Source organism: Hippocampus comes, unplaced genomic scaffold (assembly GCF_001891065.2).
Source record: "Hippocampus comes isolate QL1 unplaced genomic scaffold, H_comes_QL1_v1.1 scaffold85, whole genome shotgun sequence".
Classification (NCBI taxonomy): Eukaryota; Metazoa; Chordata; class Actinopteri; order Syngnathiformes; family Syngnathidae; genus Hippocampus; species Hippocampus comes.
The window spans coordinates 5,282,493-5,299,460 of NW_017805540.1; the positions used below are offsets into that span (position 1 = coordinate 5,282,493).

Genomic DNA, 16,968 nt, shown 5'->3' on the forward strand with positions numbered 1-16,968 from the left:
AAGTGCAATCACATTCGTAAATGAATGGCTTCTGGTTTTTGAAATGCAAATTAGATCATAACTTCTCCTCAGCTGCCGGTTAACCTGGCCGATCTTCGACCCACTTTTCTCCAGATTGTCGCTACGTTTCTCCATTTTCTGTTGTCTCTTCTATTATTTTCTTCTCTTTTCTTTCTCACCGCTATTTTTTATTTTTCTTCTTCATGCTACTGCTATTTTTATTTTTATTCTTCGTGACGGGATCGCTTTGGCCTGGGGAGTCAAATTCAGCATTCGCTTCAATGATATCTGGCACCATCTAGCGTCGTGATTGGGTATAATGTCTAGACCCCGAATATAAGACGACCTCCACTTTTTCAGTCTTATTTCAATGCAAAAAACACCGTCTTATATTCGGGCCAATACGGTAATAACGCGCAAAAAAAAAAAAAAAAAAAAGCATTCTTTGAGATGGAGTCGTAATTTTAACAGGTTAATGGAAGCTGTAATCTCGCCCAAATAAATAGTGAAGGAAGCCCTATAATCTTCTACCAGACAATCGGTGGGACGTGGTCCCGTGCATCCCGCAGCGCAGTGTTCATTACAGCAGTCACTAGGCGAAGGTCCTTTGCACCTCTTGGAGCACTGCTGAGCACAGTTTAGCTTGGTCACTGCAGAAAGGAGCACAATGAAGAAAATGCCATGAGAAGCCTTTCATTGAATTCTTTCATTTAAAATGGACCATTTCATGTTTTGTGTTCAAATTGGTTTGACTTGTACACAAGTAGTTGGGTCTCTGAAAACCTGGGGCCAATTTCCAGTGACTACACTCTCTGAAACACGATCATTCAAATCAAGCACTCTGATGCGCAAACAGCCCACATGTGCAAGGCCCGGCTATCACATCATAGCCAAAAGGTAAGCAGAGCTGCAATGAGTATTTTTGGAATGGGAATGCGCAGACCACTGATCGAACCCTGCTGTGTCTGAGTCATGTGTCGTCGTGTCCTTGCGCAAGACTCTAGGCATGAATGTTGGCTGGTGGTGGGAGGGGCTACAGGCGCACACTGGCAGCCACGCTTTCCTCGGGGCAGGGGCGGCTACGCAACATATTTTGCCGCCAGAGTGTGAGTGTGTGAGCGTATGAATCCATTGTTTCAGCGTCTTTAAGTCCCACGTTGTCCAGAAAAGCGGCATCTACATCGGATGCATTATTATCAAGTAGAAGTCCCCCCCATGCTCAGACTCCACCCACAGTTGACTTGGTAATGAAAGCCAGACTCGCCATTGTCCCAGCAAGATATGGGGCGGGGGATACACGCTTACTTGATTGAGACACACACTGGCCCTTAATATGGAGCTTATCTTGAATTTTGAGGGGAATTCTGACGGAAGCAGGTCACACAAATGTTATTAAAACTCACAGGAGCTGTTTTTATAGGCCAGACCATTGTCACATCATACAGTATCGATTTCAAGGATTCGAATAATGAGATTTGAAATTTTGTCCATATCGTTCAGCCCACATTCAGCATAAATGACAGAAATCATCTTACAAGTTTGACAGTTTTGGGGTCCGGGTGCCCAGCAAGAACCGTTGAAGCAACTTTTATCACATTTTTTACCTGCAAGAAAAAGCAGAAACATGTTCTTAATTCTAATTAATGATGAATAATACTCCTCAGTGCATCACTCACAAAGCGGGTAGTTGCTAGCCACGGGTGGCAACTCCATTTTGGGTTTACTGTCCTCGTTAATGATGTCGTACCACTGGATGGTCTCCACGTTGCACAGCTGGTTGTTGCCAAACTTCACACCTCCTTTGATGATTTCTGGAAAAGACAAACCGCATTAAGAATGTCAACTTTAATGATGTGATTGTTCTCTAAGACAAAGCGCTAATGTGCTGGCACAGACCTGTGAGGCTGCTCAGAAGGAGCTCACTGGTGCCCAGACCCGAGACTTTGTCGTAATTGGCCAACACGGTAAGGGCGAAGCTTCCCTCGTACAGCGAGTGACCACGAATGATGCGCAGGTTATCCAGCGAGATCCTGGATGCGGTGTTGAGGGCAATGAGCACATAGCCGCCCACTTCTTCTATCGTCTGTAGAAGCAAAAAAATTAAACGTGCTTTCAGATAACCACAAATGGTTGGCTATACTTTTTTTTTTTTAACTATTGTTGATCATTTTTGTTGCTAAAAAACTTCTGCTCCACACTTCAACCCATTTATCAGTAATATTGAGAAAAATTGTGGAAATGTGAATATTCATGTCATATATCCATCCATTTTCTAATCCGCTTATCCATCTGCAAGAAAAATGATAATTGATAAAAAGAAGCATTTTTTGGAAGAAATTGTGGAGAAAAATTAATTTTGTACTCTTTCATGAAAAAACGTTTTAATCTGAATATAATAGTCATATCCTTTTGAGCAAAGTAATACGAGAAATAATAATAGGAATAAAAAAATATTTTTCAGACAATGTTCTACTGTTACATGAAAAAAAAATCATTTTAAGAGATTAAGGACAAACTCTTATTATCTTAACCCCAGTGTGGGACAAATAAAGGATATCTTATATCTTATCTTATCTTATCTTATAAGATCTTTTTTGGGGGTGGGGAAGAATCTATTCTCTGGGATTAAATTTTAAAGAATAGTCATTTTTGTGTTGGGGAGGTTGTAAGATGTAAAAGGAGAAAAATGAACACAGAAGAGAAATATATTTTTACCCTGAGGAAGGACAAGTCATGGTGTTCCTCCATGTAAGTGACCTCCAGGTTCTCCAGGACCACAGTGCAGTTGCTGTAGGTTTTTACCATGTTCAGGTAGTGATCCTCTTTGGAGCCCAGCAAGTTTAAGCGGTTGGTGATGCCTTGGCACACTGCCGGGAAAAATACAAACAAACATCTGTAACTATGGGGCAATGCCACTAATGACCATGGCCTGTATTGCTATCAATCACTGACATTACAAGCACGCACGCACACACCAACAGAGTGTCTAAATAAGGATAAGTGCTGAACGAGGCTTCCATTGTAGCGTGAGCCGGTCCGACAAGTTCTGACCGGCACAAGGCAGGAGTCACCCCGTGCTGTGTAACCCCCTCTGCCAGCAAGACACACTGCCATACATTCACTCATATTACCGACCAGCACATTTAGTAACTGTGTAATGAATTTCTTTGGCTGGCACTTTTAAAGTGGAGATTTATGGTTTTACAAAAAGCGCCAGCAAGCAAAGACTCTCCCAGATGTGTAGTGGAAATCACGGTATTGCCGTACTCTAAAGTCTCCCAGGCAGCATTCCACAACAGGTTAGCACTTGACTGCCAAACAGACCAAACCATAAAGTCAGCAATTCTTCTAGATTTTATTAGAAAGGGGGAAGAAAAATAGAAACAATTTGAGAGAAAAAAAATACTACGATAATGAAGTTACAATGTTCTTGGAAAAAGACATAATGACCAAAACACTAAGTTCCTAGAAACGACTTACAAAATTGAGAAAATAATTGTTTTCCCCTAGAACAAAAATTTTAAATTGTAGTATGATATGGAGTCAGTTTGAAGTCATATTTGTTGTCACAGGCCAGGCCTCAACTTTTGAAGCCATACACATGATGAGAGGGAGCCCAAGTGGACACTAATACATGCCCCCTCACATGCATGCCGTCTTTAATATCACAGAATCCATTTTTAATCTGATTATTCCATGAACGGACGGGATCATTGGTATAATACTCGATTCTAAAAATATTCAATAGCTGCAGGCCTACTCCAAAGGTTCAGTAGGAAAAATAGTCAAATTTGGCCTGATGCATACGCAAACAACTTCATTGCACTGATTGAGCGGGAATTAGGAGGTAAACATCTGCCTGCCGTCATCCTCCCTCTCCCTCCTCATTAACTGCTCCCTGAGGGCCCCTGCTGACACGAACCGGGCCAACCGTCCACGACAACCGAAGGCACACTAGGAAGCTTTAAATTAATTAGGGGAGCCACGCAAGATGCAATTTGTGTTGTAATTAGTCCTCAAGCCAAAGCACAATAAGTAAACGGTGTGTCCGGTAAATATGTACACATGGCCCAGCTGCTTTCTCCGATTACTACGTTATTCTGATTTACGACGAACGGCGGGGCAAACCGGGTGACGTCAACACACATGCCCCATCGCCGAATAGGTTAGCTGTGCAAGTGTGTGTGTGTGTGTGTGTGTGTGTGTGTGTGGGTGTGTGTGTTGGGGGGGGGGGGGCCGAAAACAAAACCCAACCACCGGCGTTCCTGATTTCATAACGGGCCCTGCAGGTGGTAAAGGGCCTGATAGCCTGGGACCATAAAGTCACTTCCTTATTAGGCCGGCAGGCAGAAAACAAGGTCAGACTGTATCAACACACAGGGCTGCTTAGATTTTACTCATCTGGACCCAACGGCTGCACAATATAGCAACACCGCAAAATTCAGACTCTTCGAGCATATTCAAGCTACATTATTAAATATCACTGTTCATCATCTCTGTCAAGGCTGGATGTGTTGTAAATACAGTACTTCTTGTATGATATATCAGAAGAAGACTCATTCTCACCTTTTTCTGTTACGCACAAAGCGGTTCTTTTCCCTGCTTCGTGCGTAACGTGACAATCTGGACCCAACGGCTGCACAATATAGCAACACCGCAAAATTCAGACTCTTCGAGTATATTCAAGCTACATTATTAAATATCACTGTTCATCATCTCTGTCAAGGCTGGATGTGTTGTAAATACAGTACTTCTTGTATGATATATCAGAAGAAGAAGGTGGTGGGATACATGGACTGAAGAACATATATCCTCAAATTTGGTAATATTCCATTAAAAGTCATGCTTGTTTTTCAGAGACTGTCATCTTTTGAGATTGAAGCACACCCATCAATAAATAAAAATCAAGAAAAAAAAACTAACTTTGCGAGAAAAAAAGTGGGAATATTATACAAAGCTGGAATTTTACAAGAAAAATATTACGGAATGTCTGATTTTGTTGAACTCTAACAAGAAAACTGCCTTTTTAGAAGAAAACAACATGAAGAAAAAAAAAAATCCCCCCAAAATGTATCATTAAATAAAATTCTTCAAGTGTCATTTGGAAATCCTAATCTTAACAGGAAGAAAAAAGAAAAAAAATATTTTAATAATTAAACTGAAAACTGAAAATCATGAATTATTTCCTGACCAAGGTATTTATGTATTTATTTATTACCTTTTCACTCATCGAATAAAATTTTAATCTAATCGTTTTTTTCTACTCAATGTGATGGATTTTATTTTATTTTTAATACAATGCATTGTATTGCATTTGTATGAATGTTTGTCTCGACAAACTTTTTTTTATTATTATTTCACATTTTTTATGTCAGACTTTTATTTCTCGTTGCTCGAGTGCTTTAAAAATGTAATAACGGAAAAAAAAAAAAACATTGTGAAATGGAATGCCAGTGTACATTTTAAAAACGTGGCCAGCGAGTGTACATGTTGGATGTGTGCAGGTTTGCCCAATTACGGCGAGTACAAGACAAGGGCTTGTATTGCAGTTGAAACACTTTGGTGTTTTCCACCATACACATTTGCCTCCAAAGTACCTGTCACCCAGTACATGGGCGGGGCTTGTGCTGACGTCAGGAACAGTGCAACAGAGACAAATTACAAATAAGCCATTGCTTCACTTCCTGCCGCTGCGCTGCCTTCACATGGAGTTAAAGGCAAGCGAAGCAAGGAGTGGCTCCGAGAACAGTGTGTGTGCATTGAGATTATTGACCCTGTGAGCAGCCAATATGATAAAGCGAACCATCTTTGCTATGATTAATTGCAGAGTCACACAGGTGTGTACTCAGGGATTTACGTTGGAAGTCAAGGCTGTGGGCCAAGTACCGGTATTTGTTTCTCGAGGCGACAAGATCTGTCAGTGTGTGTGTACCTGTGTTCACAAAAATTGTATCAGGCTGCTTTGGATAAACAAGTAAGCGGAAGGAAAAAGACCCCTTGAAAAATATCCGTGTCTTCTAAAAATTGTGCTTTTTATTGTTTTGCAAAATTATTGAAAAATGGCTTAGGCAATTATGATATTTGGCTGACAACATGTCCCAAGAAAAGACACAATGTTATAAAAATAAAGTTGTCATACTATGAGGGGAAAAAAAAACTTGACCTTAGAATGATTAAGTTGTCAATTTCCAAAAAGGAAGCATTATCACAAAATTAATATTTTTTTAGAATATCATGGGAGTTTTCCATCGATAGTCAGTTGTTATCATTTTTTTTATTTTCAATGAATAAATGTGTATTAATATGAATTTTTGGGGTGGTTGTTGTAGAAAAAGGTTCTAACCTTCAAGATGTCATAATTCGAGAAGAATATGGCTGTAATATTACGAGGAAAAAGTAAAAGTATTTTAGGGGGGAAAATGTAATTCTGAGGGGACAAGATAACTTTTAAGAGAAGATTATTACAATAATACCAAAAAGTAACTACCGGTATGTGGTAAGTAACATGACAAATAAAAAAAAGTTCCTATCTTCCAAAATTAAGTTGTAATTGTACGAAACTGAACTTGCAATAATCACACACTGGAATAAATTATCTAAAAGCAAATGCATGTGAAAATCATTTTAAGAAAAAAACAATTACGAGGAGAAAGTAATAAATTTACAAAAAAATATTTTCCAAAACATAGTTATTTTCCAAGGAGGAAATCATAATTTTACAAGAGTTAAGTAAATTTGGCAAAATGTTTATCTGAATAGAGTAGTCACAGTTCTGGGGAAATCAATTGCAGCGTACAGCATGTGAAATGTTAAACTTAAAATGGAAAAATGCATACGAACAAACTCGTCGACTGGCTTCACGCAATCATATTTTGCCGTGCTAAAGTGAACAAAATGCAAATGTGTGCATGAGAAGCGTGACGGTCAACTGGCACACTGCAAACTTCCCCAATGTTTCCAACAAGGCTAGTGCGCAGGGCTGCGTGCGAATTCTCGCGATCATGCAAGTAGTGTCGATTTATCTGATCTTCTTCCATCTGTCACCCAAAATGGATTCTAATCACCAAGTGGATATTGCAGCAAGCAAAACTGAACTGTGATAACTGGGAGATTTACTGGAAACACTGCAGCGGCCAGATAACTCAAAAGCTCATTTCTGCAACGGCTCAAGTGGGTCATAAATACAAGTTTCTCCCGGTCTGCATTACACTTCGTGCAAAACTGTGCATTTTCAGACGAACCAATGAAAGTCTACAAATTCAAACCTCGGCTTTGAACACACAAAAAGCCGTCAAGAGCCGTCCAATGATTTCTTTCGGACATCCAATCCGCACTGAAATCCAAGCCCGTTTTATGAGCGGACCGCTTCCTCTCGTCCGCTAGCTGCAATTGAATTACGCTGCATCCAGAGGCCGCTCATTCAATTATGTGTAAACATATAGTGTACATAATCAAAGGAGGATGCTAACTGCCATTCTTGTTGATTTGCCAGTCAACAGCATTAGTGTTATGTAACCTGTGCGTTCAGTCTGACAGTAAATTGCCTCGTTGAATAATCGGAATAATCACACCGTCTTCATCTTCTAAGATGTCCTGTCTGTGACAGTACATCAAAACATCATCATCTGTCTTTTGGGGCAGCTGTTGATTCATGTGTCATGCACATTACTGCCCCCTACAGAACTGCAGTGGACCGACTCAATTGGAGATCAGCGAGGGCTTCTCAAAGGTATCGATATCCTGCATGCTGGAAACGGGAAATACATTCTTCCTTTATGAGGGAGCTGCCTCGGGCCCTGACAACAAACGTCTCTGAGTCTCGGAAAGGGAAGAAAAAGGTGGGAGGAGTGCAATAAAAGATGGGAGGAAAAAAAAGAAACCCAAGCCTCCTATGACATGTCAGGAAGTTGCTCTTTGCGCTTGATCCGCTCCAGGCGGCTACCCTGTGATGCTGGACCAGATGGTAGTTGATTCTCGTCTCCGGGGAAAGAGGAGGATGGACGGAATTATGTACAACTCTGGGCAGGAAGTGATGGAAAGGGAGTGAGAGAAAAGATTTCCAAAGTAGAAAAGCAGGGTCATAGATGTCATCCTTCGATTGTTTGTTGCTATTCTATATGTAGCGCAGTCAGCAAGTTTATCAAAAGACAATGCTGAAAAATGAACCACTTGCTTTTGCAACATCTAGGCGGGATTATTGCAGCTCTCTCTTCGCAGGCTGACTCTGCAAGTGATCCGGTAATTTAAAATCCCTTCCTCGCCTATTAAAAATTTAAAAATAAAATTAATAAATAATTACTTTCAGTATCCTCCAGTTGTGTGACTGCACCGCACATTTCAGACTATGTTTATTGGATAGATATTGTGTGCCTATAATAGGTTTAGACTGGGTGCCACTTGCTTTTGTTCACCTTCACATGGAGGCTGTGTCAAATGGATAAGAGAAGGTGCTCCTCTGAAGGTTGGGGGGAAAAAAAAGTTTAAACATCGTTAGTCAATATGGTGATCGGTGGTTGTGTGTGAAATGCGATCTTGGTTGACAGCTCAACAGCTGTACACAAGTCAATACACTCACCGGGTACTTTCAAATTCCTGGCTCGCCATTATTCAAGCCTGCTCATTTTATGCTAGGTTGCTGTTGGAAGCTGGCTGTGTCATTTAGCTCTCGGTCGCACACACCGCAATGATATTGTTCCACATTTTACCATTTGAAAGGCGCGACCAGAAATGCTCAGCATCAGGCCAGTAGAACTACATTTTCCATTATTCTTAGACATGGAAGCAGGAAGTAGTTCTAGGTCCAGTACAAGGAAAACATTTACACCAGCGGGCGTTTCGATGCGTGAAAGTACACAGGAAGGAATCTGAATAAAAGACTACGAATGAAAAAGCGACATCCATTCACAAGGCCGGGCATTCCAGACCTTTATTGAGCCAAGGCACATATTTTAAGTCCACAAAATCTCATGGCACACCACCAAATAAAAGTGGCACAAAAAGTGGAGACAGATGTCAGTTATATACTTTCTGCCATCGAAGAGAAAGATCATTTATTTGTTATGTCTGTCACTAGAAGTTGCTGTCATAGATCGGTGAATAAATATACACTATTTGTTATCAATAAATAATTTTCTCAACAATTAAGTGAAATGTAATAATTTCCCACGGCACACCTTCGCCGCTGTCACGGGACAATAAAGTGCCCTGGCACACTCTTTGTGAATCACTGCACAAGGCGCACCAGATTACAAGGCGCTCCATTGATTTTTGAGAAAATTAATTTTAAGATGGTTTGAAAAATATTAAGCTGTCACACAAATGATAGTGAATCTGTTACTGAATGCTGAGAAGCTACCATAACTCTCTCTTAGCAGGCCGCTCAAGCAACTCGCTGAAGAAGACTCTCCATCTGGTCCAACATGCTGCTACCTGACAAATTTAGAAATAATTACAAATTTGCTTTTTTTTTCTCATTGGACCTTTGTTCTGCACAATAACTATGAAGCTGGGGTATATTCCTCTCGTGGGATGGAATGAGGGAGGGAGGGGGGGGGGTCGGTCATGGTTCAGCTGCAAGTGGGCTGAAGCTGTTGGTTGTGAAGTCAAACTTTAATTCTTTGGAATCGTTAGCTTTGGACAAAGGGTAACCTATGAACATGTCAGGGTGTTTCCCGTGAAGACTAACCATGGGTCATAAACAAGCCCATTGAAGGCGTCTGTGAAGAACAGTCTGAGAAAAAAGCTCAAGGAGACCAAACAAGGATGATGCGTTTCAAAGTGTATGAGCCACTGCAGATGCTCTTGGCTGAGCAGATTTAATGTTTGGGGCTTTAACTCAGCTTGAGGAAGCTGGATTTCAAAGGCAACGCACAAGCATGGACCCATGTCAAGAATGACTTGTAAAATATGCACATTAATCCCTCACCAGAACAAAGTTCATCTTTCACGGCTTCGCTGTTTCACTGATTTTTTTCGTGCATTTTTTTTTTTTGCAGTGCATTGTGTTCTGCATCCTGACTGGCTAAGGAACTGGAGACTAATGTCAACAATCTCCGCGCCTCATCGCTGTAGTTGCCAAATTTCCTCCATGACAAAACCCACAAATATCGACCAAACATTCTGTACAGTATTTCTAAAACCTGTCAGTTGTTTGGAAGAAAATGATTATATTTTTGTTTTTCTTAAATCCTTGGCCAGAGTAAAGGAGGTTTAATCTTTACTGTGTGTGTATGTGTGTGTGTATATATATATAGATAGATAGATAGATAGATAGATAGATAGATAGATAGATATATAGAGAGAGAGAGAAAGAAATAAACTGTAAAAAATAGAGATGACTTCTTGACGGATTTCACTCATCACAGGTTCTTTGTAGAACGTCACTGCGGCAATAAATGAGGGATTACTGCAACACGTAATACATAATACCCAAATCCTGCCTTCTCCAATTTCTAGCGTCAATGGCTGGCTTTTCGGAATCTGTCGGTTTGGTGATGTTGTTCAGCATTTGTGGAGTTCCACAGCCTTTAGATACAGTTTGTATTGGATTTACAAATAGCAGATATTTTTTTTCATTTAAACTACAGGATTAATTTTCTCATCTATGACATGAATTATGCTAAATGCCATCAAGTTGAATTGGGGCCCCTCACTCTGGAGAACCTTTCCCTTCATTATTCAATGCATCAACAAAAACAAAACTGTAAAACCAAGCCGACTGTGACAGCAAAGACGCCAAAATATTGACTGGAAGAGCAGTTAGCAGCTGAAGAGCCAGATATGTCCTACAGGAGTTCTCGCAACCACTCAATGTTCCGAAAAACAAGGCAAGTGAGCGAGGCAGAAATGTTTCGTTTTCAATGATTAATTCCACAGTTATTGACTCACTGGATGCTCTTTTGTTGGTTATCATTTGAGCTGCTGGGGTGAATTATCAACACACAATGTGTAACCAGGGATTCTCTGCTTCAATGACAGCGGGGGACAAATCCACCTTATTGTGAGTGTGCTCGGCCCCCAAGTTCATTTACTTATATGATGTATACACAGCTGGGCCCAACTCCTCAGTGTAGTATGTCATCAGTCAGATAAATCTCCCCAAAGTCCATTAGCCCCACAAACAATCTCACTCCTTTGCTATTCAAAACTCACACAATGCCCCCCCGCCCCAATTTAAAATTCCAATAATGCACCCAGCATTCTCTTTTGAAAACAGCCCGCTTCCTTCCCAACATCCAGCACACATTCTCCCGGCCAAGAACCCCCCCACCCCCACCCCATCCACCTTTCCCTGTTAAAGCCATACGCCATACTCCTCTTCGTTCCCACAGGAAGCAAGAGAGGAAGGCCGGCACAGGGAGTGGGCGGCCAGCACGCTCCTGCTAACTCACTCCTCGACCCTCCCGCCTCCTCCCTAAAAAAAAAAAAAAAACTCCCTCAAACTGTCACAGAGGCATGAGCAGGGGAGGAAAAACAACTACCACGGGCAAAAGTGGGACGCGTATGTTTCACACACGCGATTTCGCCAGCTGTGATTTGGGAATCCCCTGTTGGTTTGCTTTAAGCATTCCTGGTCTGAGGCCCAGGTTGGAGCGCATCAACACAACAGGAGCGACAGATAACTCCTCAACTCCAGCTAACCAAAAAGCGATAATCAGCCTTTTCCACTTGAAGAGCTTTCTTATTTTTAGAAGCGAGCGCTGACAGGCTCATTTGTGCCGACAGCTCAGCCGGTGCTTCGGCGACTCATCCTCGTCACAAGAGGCCCCATAAAAGGAATATTCCGCAAAAAGCCCCCGGGAAGGTTGGAGAGAGCGAGCTTTACTCAGCCCTTACTCACCATCTCGACCTCTACTTTACACAGCAGTGGCCCATTAAATTGAGTCGATGCTTCTGCGAGAATTGCTCACAACACCCGAGGAACGACTATCTTTTCTTTCCTGTTCAAGACAGCTTTTGTTCTCACCAAAACTGTGACCAATTTCATTTGCGCAAGCAAGCAAAGAAGAGAGTTTGGAGCAAGCGGCCTCCTCATGACACATCAAGCTGATATGTTTGTCATGCAGTGGCATGCCCCTGCCAAGACTTGGGGGCTGGGGGGGGCGGGGGTGCTCTCTGTTAAAATCAACTGTCTTACACCAGAGCCGTGTGAAGAAGAGCAACAGAGGATTGGCAATCAGTGCTGCGTGTTGGAAAAGTAAAGCATTTATAGTCATCGCTGCTTCGTGTGGTGACAAGACATCTGACCTCTTCCGCGATTTGTAGTCGGGACTCTGGCAGCAACATGTTCGAACGTCTGGCGATGTAGAAAAGCAACGCAAAGAGTTATTATGGAAGAGGAAATGAGCTCTTGCAATAGTTCTGGTTAAACTCTGGTTAACCAATCAATGGCTATTTTGATCATCAGAGAAACTTTATTTCAAGTTTCTTTAGAGGGAGGACGATAATTTCCACAAATAAAAACAGAGTTGGACTGGGTTGAGTCAATAAAAATATTTTGTGAGTACACGCCAAAGAAAAACTGCCTTGTGGAAAAAGAAAGCGCTTGTTGGTGACAGTGTGAGCAAGGCGATCAAAAAGTTGCAAAAATGACCAAAAGCAATTCATCTTTTAAATGACAATGTGCCGTTCCACTTTATGAATGTTTTTGGACAGAAAGGGACAAATTTCCCTGGATTAGTATGCCAAAATCAACCAATGAATTAGAAAGGGGGAAAAAAAAAAAAAGAGAGAACAAGAATTTTCCCATGTTATCATGGAAGAAGAGCTGTAGTTCCCCTCCTTAGTTAAAGTTAATGAGCAATAAATAGCTCTAGAGTTGTAATAGCTTCTAATATTATCCTTTCACTTAATTTCTGCATTCAATTACGTTGATTCTTAACCACACACTGGTTAAAAAGAAAAAAAGTAGGTATACCAGATTAAGAATGGATTAATTTCAATGGGAAACATTACCTGGATTTATGAATTTTTCAGGTTAAAAACAGAATCACTGAACTAATTTAACTGGTAACTCGAAGTTCCACAGTACTACTAATAATAAAAATAATAATATCGGCCATAGTAAGGCAAAGTCCCGCCTTCCTGCCATCATTACTGTAGTGTCAGTCATCATTTAGTTTGCTAAAAAGTCTATGTTGGGAGTGCAGAAGTGGAGAATTTAACACAATTTAGACCATAATTTTACATCAACAATTCAACTATCATACAGGATATTATGCTCTGGTAACAACTTGCCCAACACACTGCAGGCAATGCATGCCTCAGCTTCTTTCATCCATTGTTATGAGAGGTGGGGTGTTAGCCTCGCCCCACGCCTCAAAACAATCACGGTTGACAAAGCCCCCCCAAAACAAAACGGGATGACTGATGATGGCTGTTGTTTCAGGCAGGAACACACTGAGGGGCTTTTGCTCCACTGCTTCACATCAGTCATCACACGTAGCAGACAAGTTTCAACCTACGTCATGTTATAGTCACTGTCTTTTCCTATGGTCGGCACTCGGCCAATAAATTCTATCACCATATTGTCGCTGCTGCAATTCTCAGCAGAGATTTAAAACCCTTTTTGAAACTTTACTAGATACTACACGGTATTTTTTCAAGTACCTCGTGAGCTGGAGTTCGAAGCGGGCAGAAACTAAAACGCCCGCTAGCCAAACATGCTGGCATTAGCATACCCTGCTGCTGTAAATTGCCTTAGCCCATCTTATTATATGAAATGGTCTTTATTTTGCTTTTTTGCAGTAGTCTTCTCTCACATAAAATTTGGCTTCCACAGCCACCTCGAGTAACTACGTACAAGGTAAAATAACAATGTACTTGTGGAATAATGAGCCTTGAACACAAATGCACCTGACGCAAAAACCACCAAATCAGCCATTGCTTTACCATTCAATATCCACAATAGTACTGTTTCTCTTCAAAGGTATTTTGAAGATTCTTCTGTGGTCGACATCTCGCTCATGGTTACGTGGGCGCCTCCCAGTTTGCTCCCAGTGGTCATCCGGCGACTACCTAAGCCTTATATAAATTGCAAATAAACATAGATGACTTTTTTACTGTGTCGAACACGGGCAAAAAAAGAATTTATTCTGACTTCTTTTCAATAAAACTTAGCAGAGGGTTGGTACTTGGGCCAAGCAAGAACCTATGAGATTTCAGTGCCGATCAAGGCGTCTATTTGATTGTTTCGATGCTGCAGGCCACTTGCATTGGGGCTCAGTGGTGCAGTGACCAACCAGGTAGTTTGGTCAAATAGAAAGCATGCTACGTGTGGCATTGTGTTTCAGTTAACGCACCGACATTCCCAACGGCAACAGTTTCGGCCAGGAATGTTTTGACTTGGCACAGGTCTGTACTCAACTGAGTGCAATTCTAGTTGCCGTCATCTGCTGATAAAAACACCCACGCAGTTCTAACAAATCATGCAGAAATCGGATCAAAGAATAAATTAACTCTAGTTTAGTGGGTTGTTTGCAGGTCTATTGACCCAATAACCCAATTTTTTATTTTTATTTATTTATTTTTTTTAATCTTGTGAAAATTGCCTGGCCACCCGATTACTGAGATTTAGCTGGACACCTCACAAGGAGAATTTTTTTTTTTTTTCAACCAGCCAATCAACTCAGTTGGGGATTGTTGATGGAGTGGAAACACTCCGGGTCAAGAGGACTAATCCCTCCCGCCTGGCACCGCTCCAGCTATGCACTCGAGGGTATTTGCACCACGGGGAACAGTCTTTCCCTTACCACAAAGCGTTCAGCATAAAGTGGTTTATTGTGGACATTAAAGGCAGAGTAGCAACATTGCTCATTCTCCGGAGTGTTTTTTTTTTTTTTTTGTCCTTTAAGTGTCAAGCAGTCGTAAGACAAAGGCAGACCATGTGCATATTATGTCATGCGAGAGTTAGCGTAACCTATTTTTATGGAACGTAACACCGCAAGGACTTTTTTCCTCCCCCCCCCATGCAGGCCTTCGGATTTAATCATGAAATCTTCTGGTAATGGAGAGGTTGCACCACAAGGAAATTAACTGAGTGCAATGAAGCATTGGTGTTTAAGCCTACAAGACAAATAGGAAAGCTACAACTTCGAGACATTGCAGCACAATACGTTTTAGCACTGTGGGAGTTGATGGATCTCTCCAAATATGAAGTGACATTTTCCATCAGCCCATCTTTAAATAGCAGGATTAAAAAAAAAAAAAAAACAGCAAAAAAAGACATGTTACACTGATGATGAAACACCGAGCTCATAATGTGCCGGAACCACTGCGAGAGACGGGATGACATCTTGTTTTCTTCCCCCGCAACACCCAGTCAAATTATACTGCCGGCAGCCCCTATCATTGCAATTCACAGCTCAAGAAATTACACTTTACAAGTGCATGACAAGATAATTTGCTGGTGTATTTTTGTATCATGTCGGAAACAAAGCTTTAGGCGTGAGCCAAACTATCTAATGAAGTATTTTCCAAAGCCCTTCCAAGAACACAGGGGGCTATTGTCTTGCTGTGGTGGGGAACTTTCTTTTTAGTATCAACTAACCACCACTGATAAGCTGATTTTTATTGCTGACCACATGCCAGATTTCATCATAAACTTTATGCCCCCTGCCCCCCTTTACCACCAGCTTATCAAAGTGACAATGAGCTCAGTACCTTCGGGTCTCCTACACAACCTGCTGCAAGGATTATACGGCTGCTTATTGCCTCAGCTAGAAAGGGAGAGATGGCATTCACAGACATCAAACCTCAACTCCAAGGACCACATTTTGGGATGTGCTTCAACAAAAACCCTGACGTCACTCGCCACTACAACAAAGAGTATGATGTGATCATGTGAACAAATCTTTCAGCACCTGGTTACATCGTTCCGTACACAAGAACTGGATTCATGCGACGGGCCAGAGTGATCGCATTCCCATCTACAGCACCTGCTCACGCATGCTAACACGACAAAGTACGGTGAAGCCGGGATGCTGGTCAACCGAGCTGTTTGTTTTCCTGTTGGAATGAATGGAAAGAATCTCTTCTAAGACCAAGCCTTTGTAACAGGACAAGAGAAAAGGGATTAAAGTCTTTACTGCCATTCAAGCGTCAAGAAGCAAGTTTACCGCTGTTGAGAGTAAGACGTTGAAACTAGAAAACACATGATTTAACATTGTTCAAGGTCATGTCAACTGAACCAGTGTTAAACATCTCAACTCTTATCAAATGTGTACCGTGATGCTCAAATGTATCGAAACCTTTTGGGGCTTTGGAGTTAAGTGTCAGCAAAAAAGCCAAAGAAAAAACAAAACGCATGTGCAGAGCCAATCATTTCTCGCTGAATCGGCATCTGATAAGGTACGCTTCAGAGGATCCACGGCGTATAATACTATCGTCGTCGTTTAAAATGACCCTAGTGACCATTCGCAGCATTCATGTGCGACCGTTGGAAGAAGCACTAAAAAAAGCACAAAAAGGCCTTTGACAGCCCTTTGACGGCATGAAAGCCGTCAACTAAACTGGGATGCCTTTCTCCTCTGTATGTATTGACGGCGGGTTGTAAAGTCATGTCTACATGGCAAGTTAAGGTCACGCACAAGACAGATAAGTCTGTGTCAAAAAGGAAACAAAGTCCTGAATAAACCTTTTGTCTCCGTCTCAAGGTGGGGGTTGGGGGGGGATGTCTGCGCTCTGCAGGGACGCCTTTCGGCTGCGCATTGGAGGACATTTTTGCTCATTCTCACAAGTCCAGTTTGGATGCCAAGCCAAACAAGAAAAGTAAGTGTAAGTCGAGAACCAACGCTTTGACTGCATGTTGTCAATGCCAGTCCTTGTCCAAGGAAGCGACAGGAGGTGGAGGCAATGAGAAACAGGAGCACAGTGAATGAATGAATTCTACACGACTGTCAATGTAATTTGCCCAATTGGGAGCTCTATGAATGCACATACCTAAATGAGACATAAGATGCATTTTCCTCA

General features: G+C 41.6%; 1 protein-coding gene across 1 annotated transcript in view; it reads right to left on the reverse strand.

Moving 5' to 3' along the window:
- egfra (epidermal growth factor receptor a (erythroblastic leukemia viral (v-erb-b) oncogene homolog, avian)) overlaps positions 1-16,968 on the reverse strand; it is a 48,255-nt gene that overhangs the window by 23,441 nt on the left and 7,846 nt on the right. The window contains exons 2-6 of the mRNA XM_019879088.1: positions 2,716-2,867; positions 1,897-2,083; positions 1,677-1,811; positions 1,536-1,604; positions 532-650 (exon numbers count right to left, since the gene is read on the reverse strand). Coding sequence (XP_019734647.1) covers positions 532-650; positions 1,536-1,604; positions 1,677-1,811; positions 1,897-2,083; positions 2,716-2,867 — 662 coding nt within the window. The remainder of the gene's footprint in view (positions 1-531; positions 651-1,535; positions 1,605-1,676; positions 1,812-1,896; positions 2,084-2,715; positions 2,868-16,968) is intronic.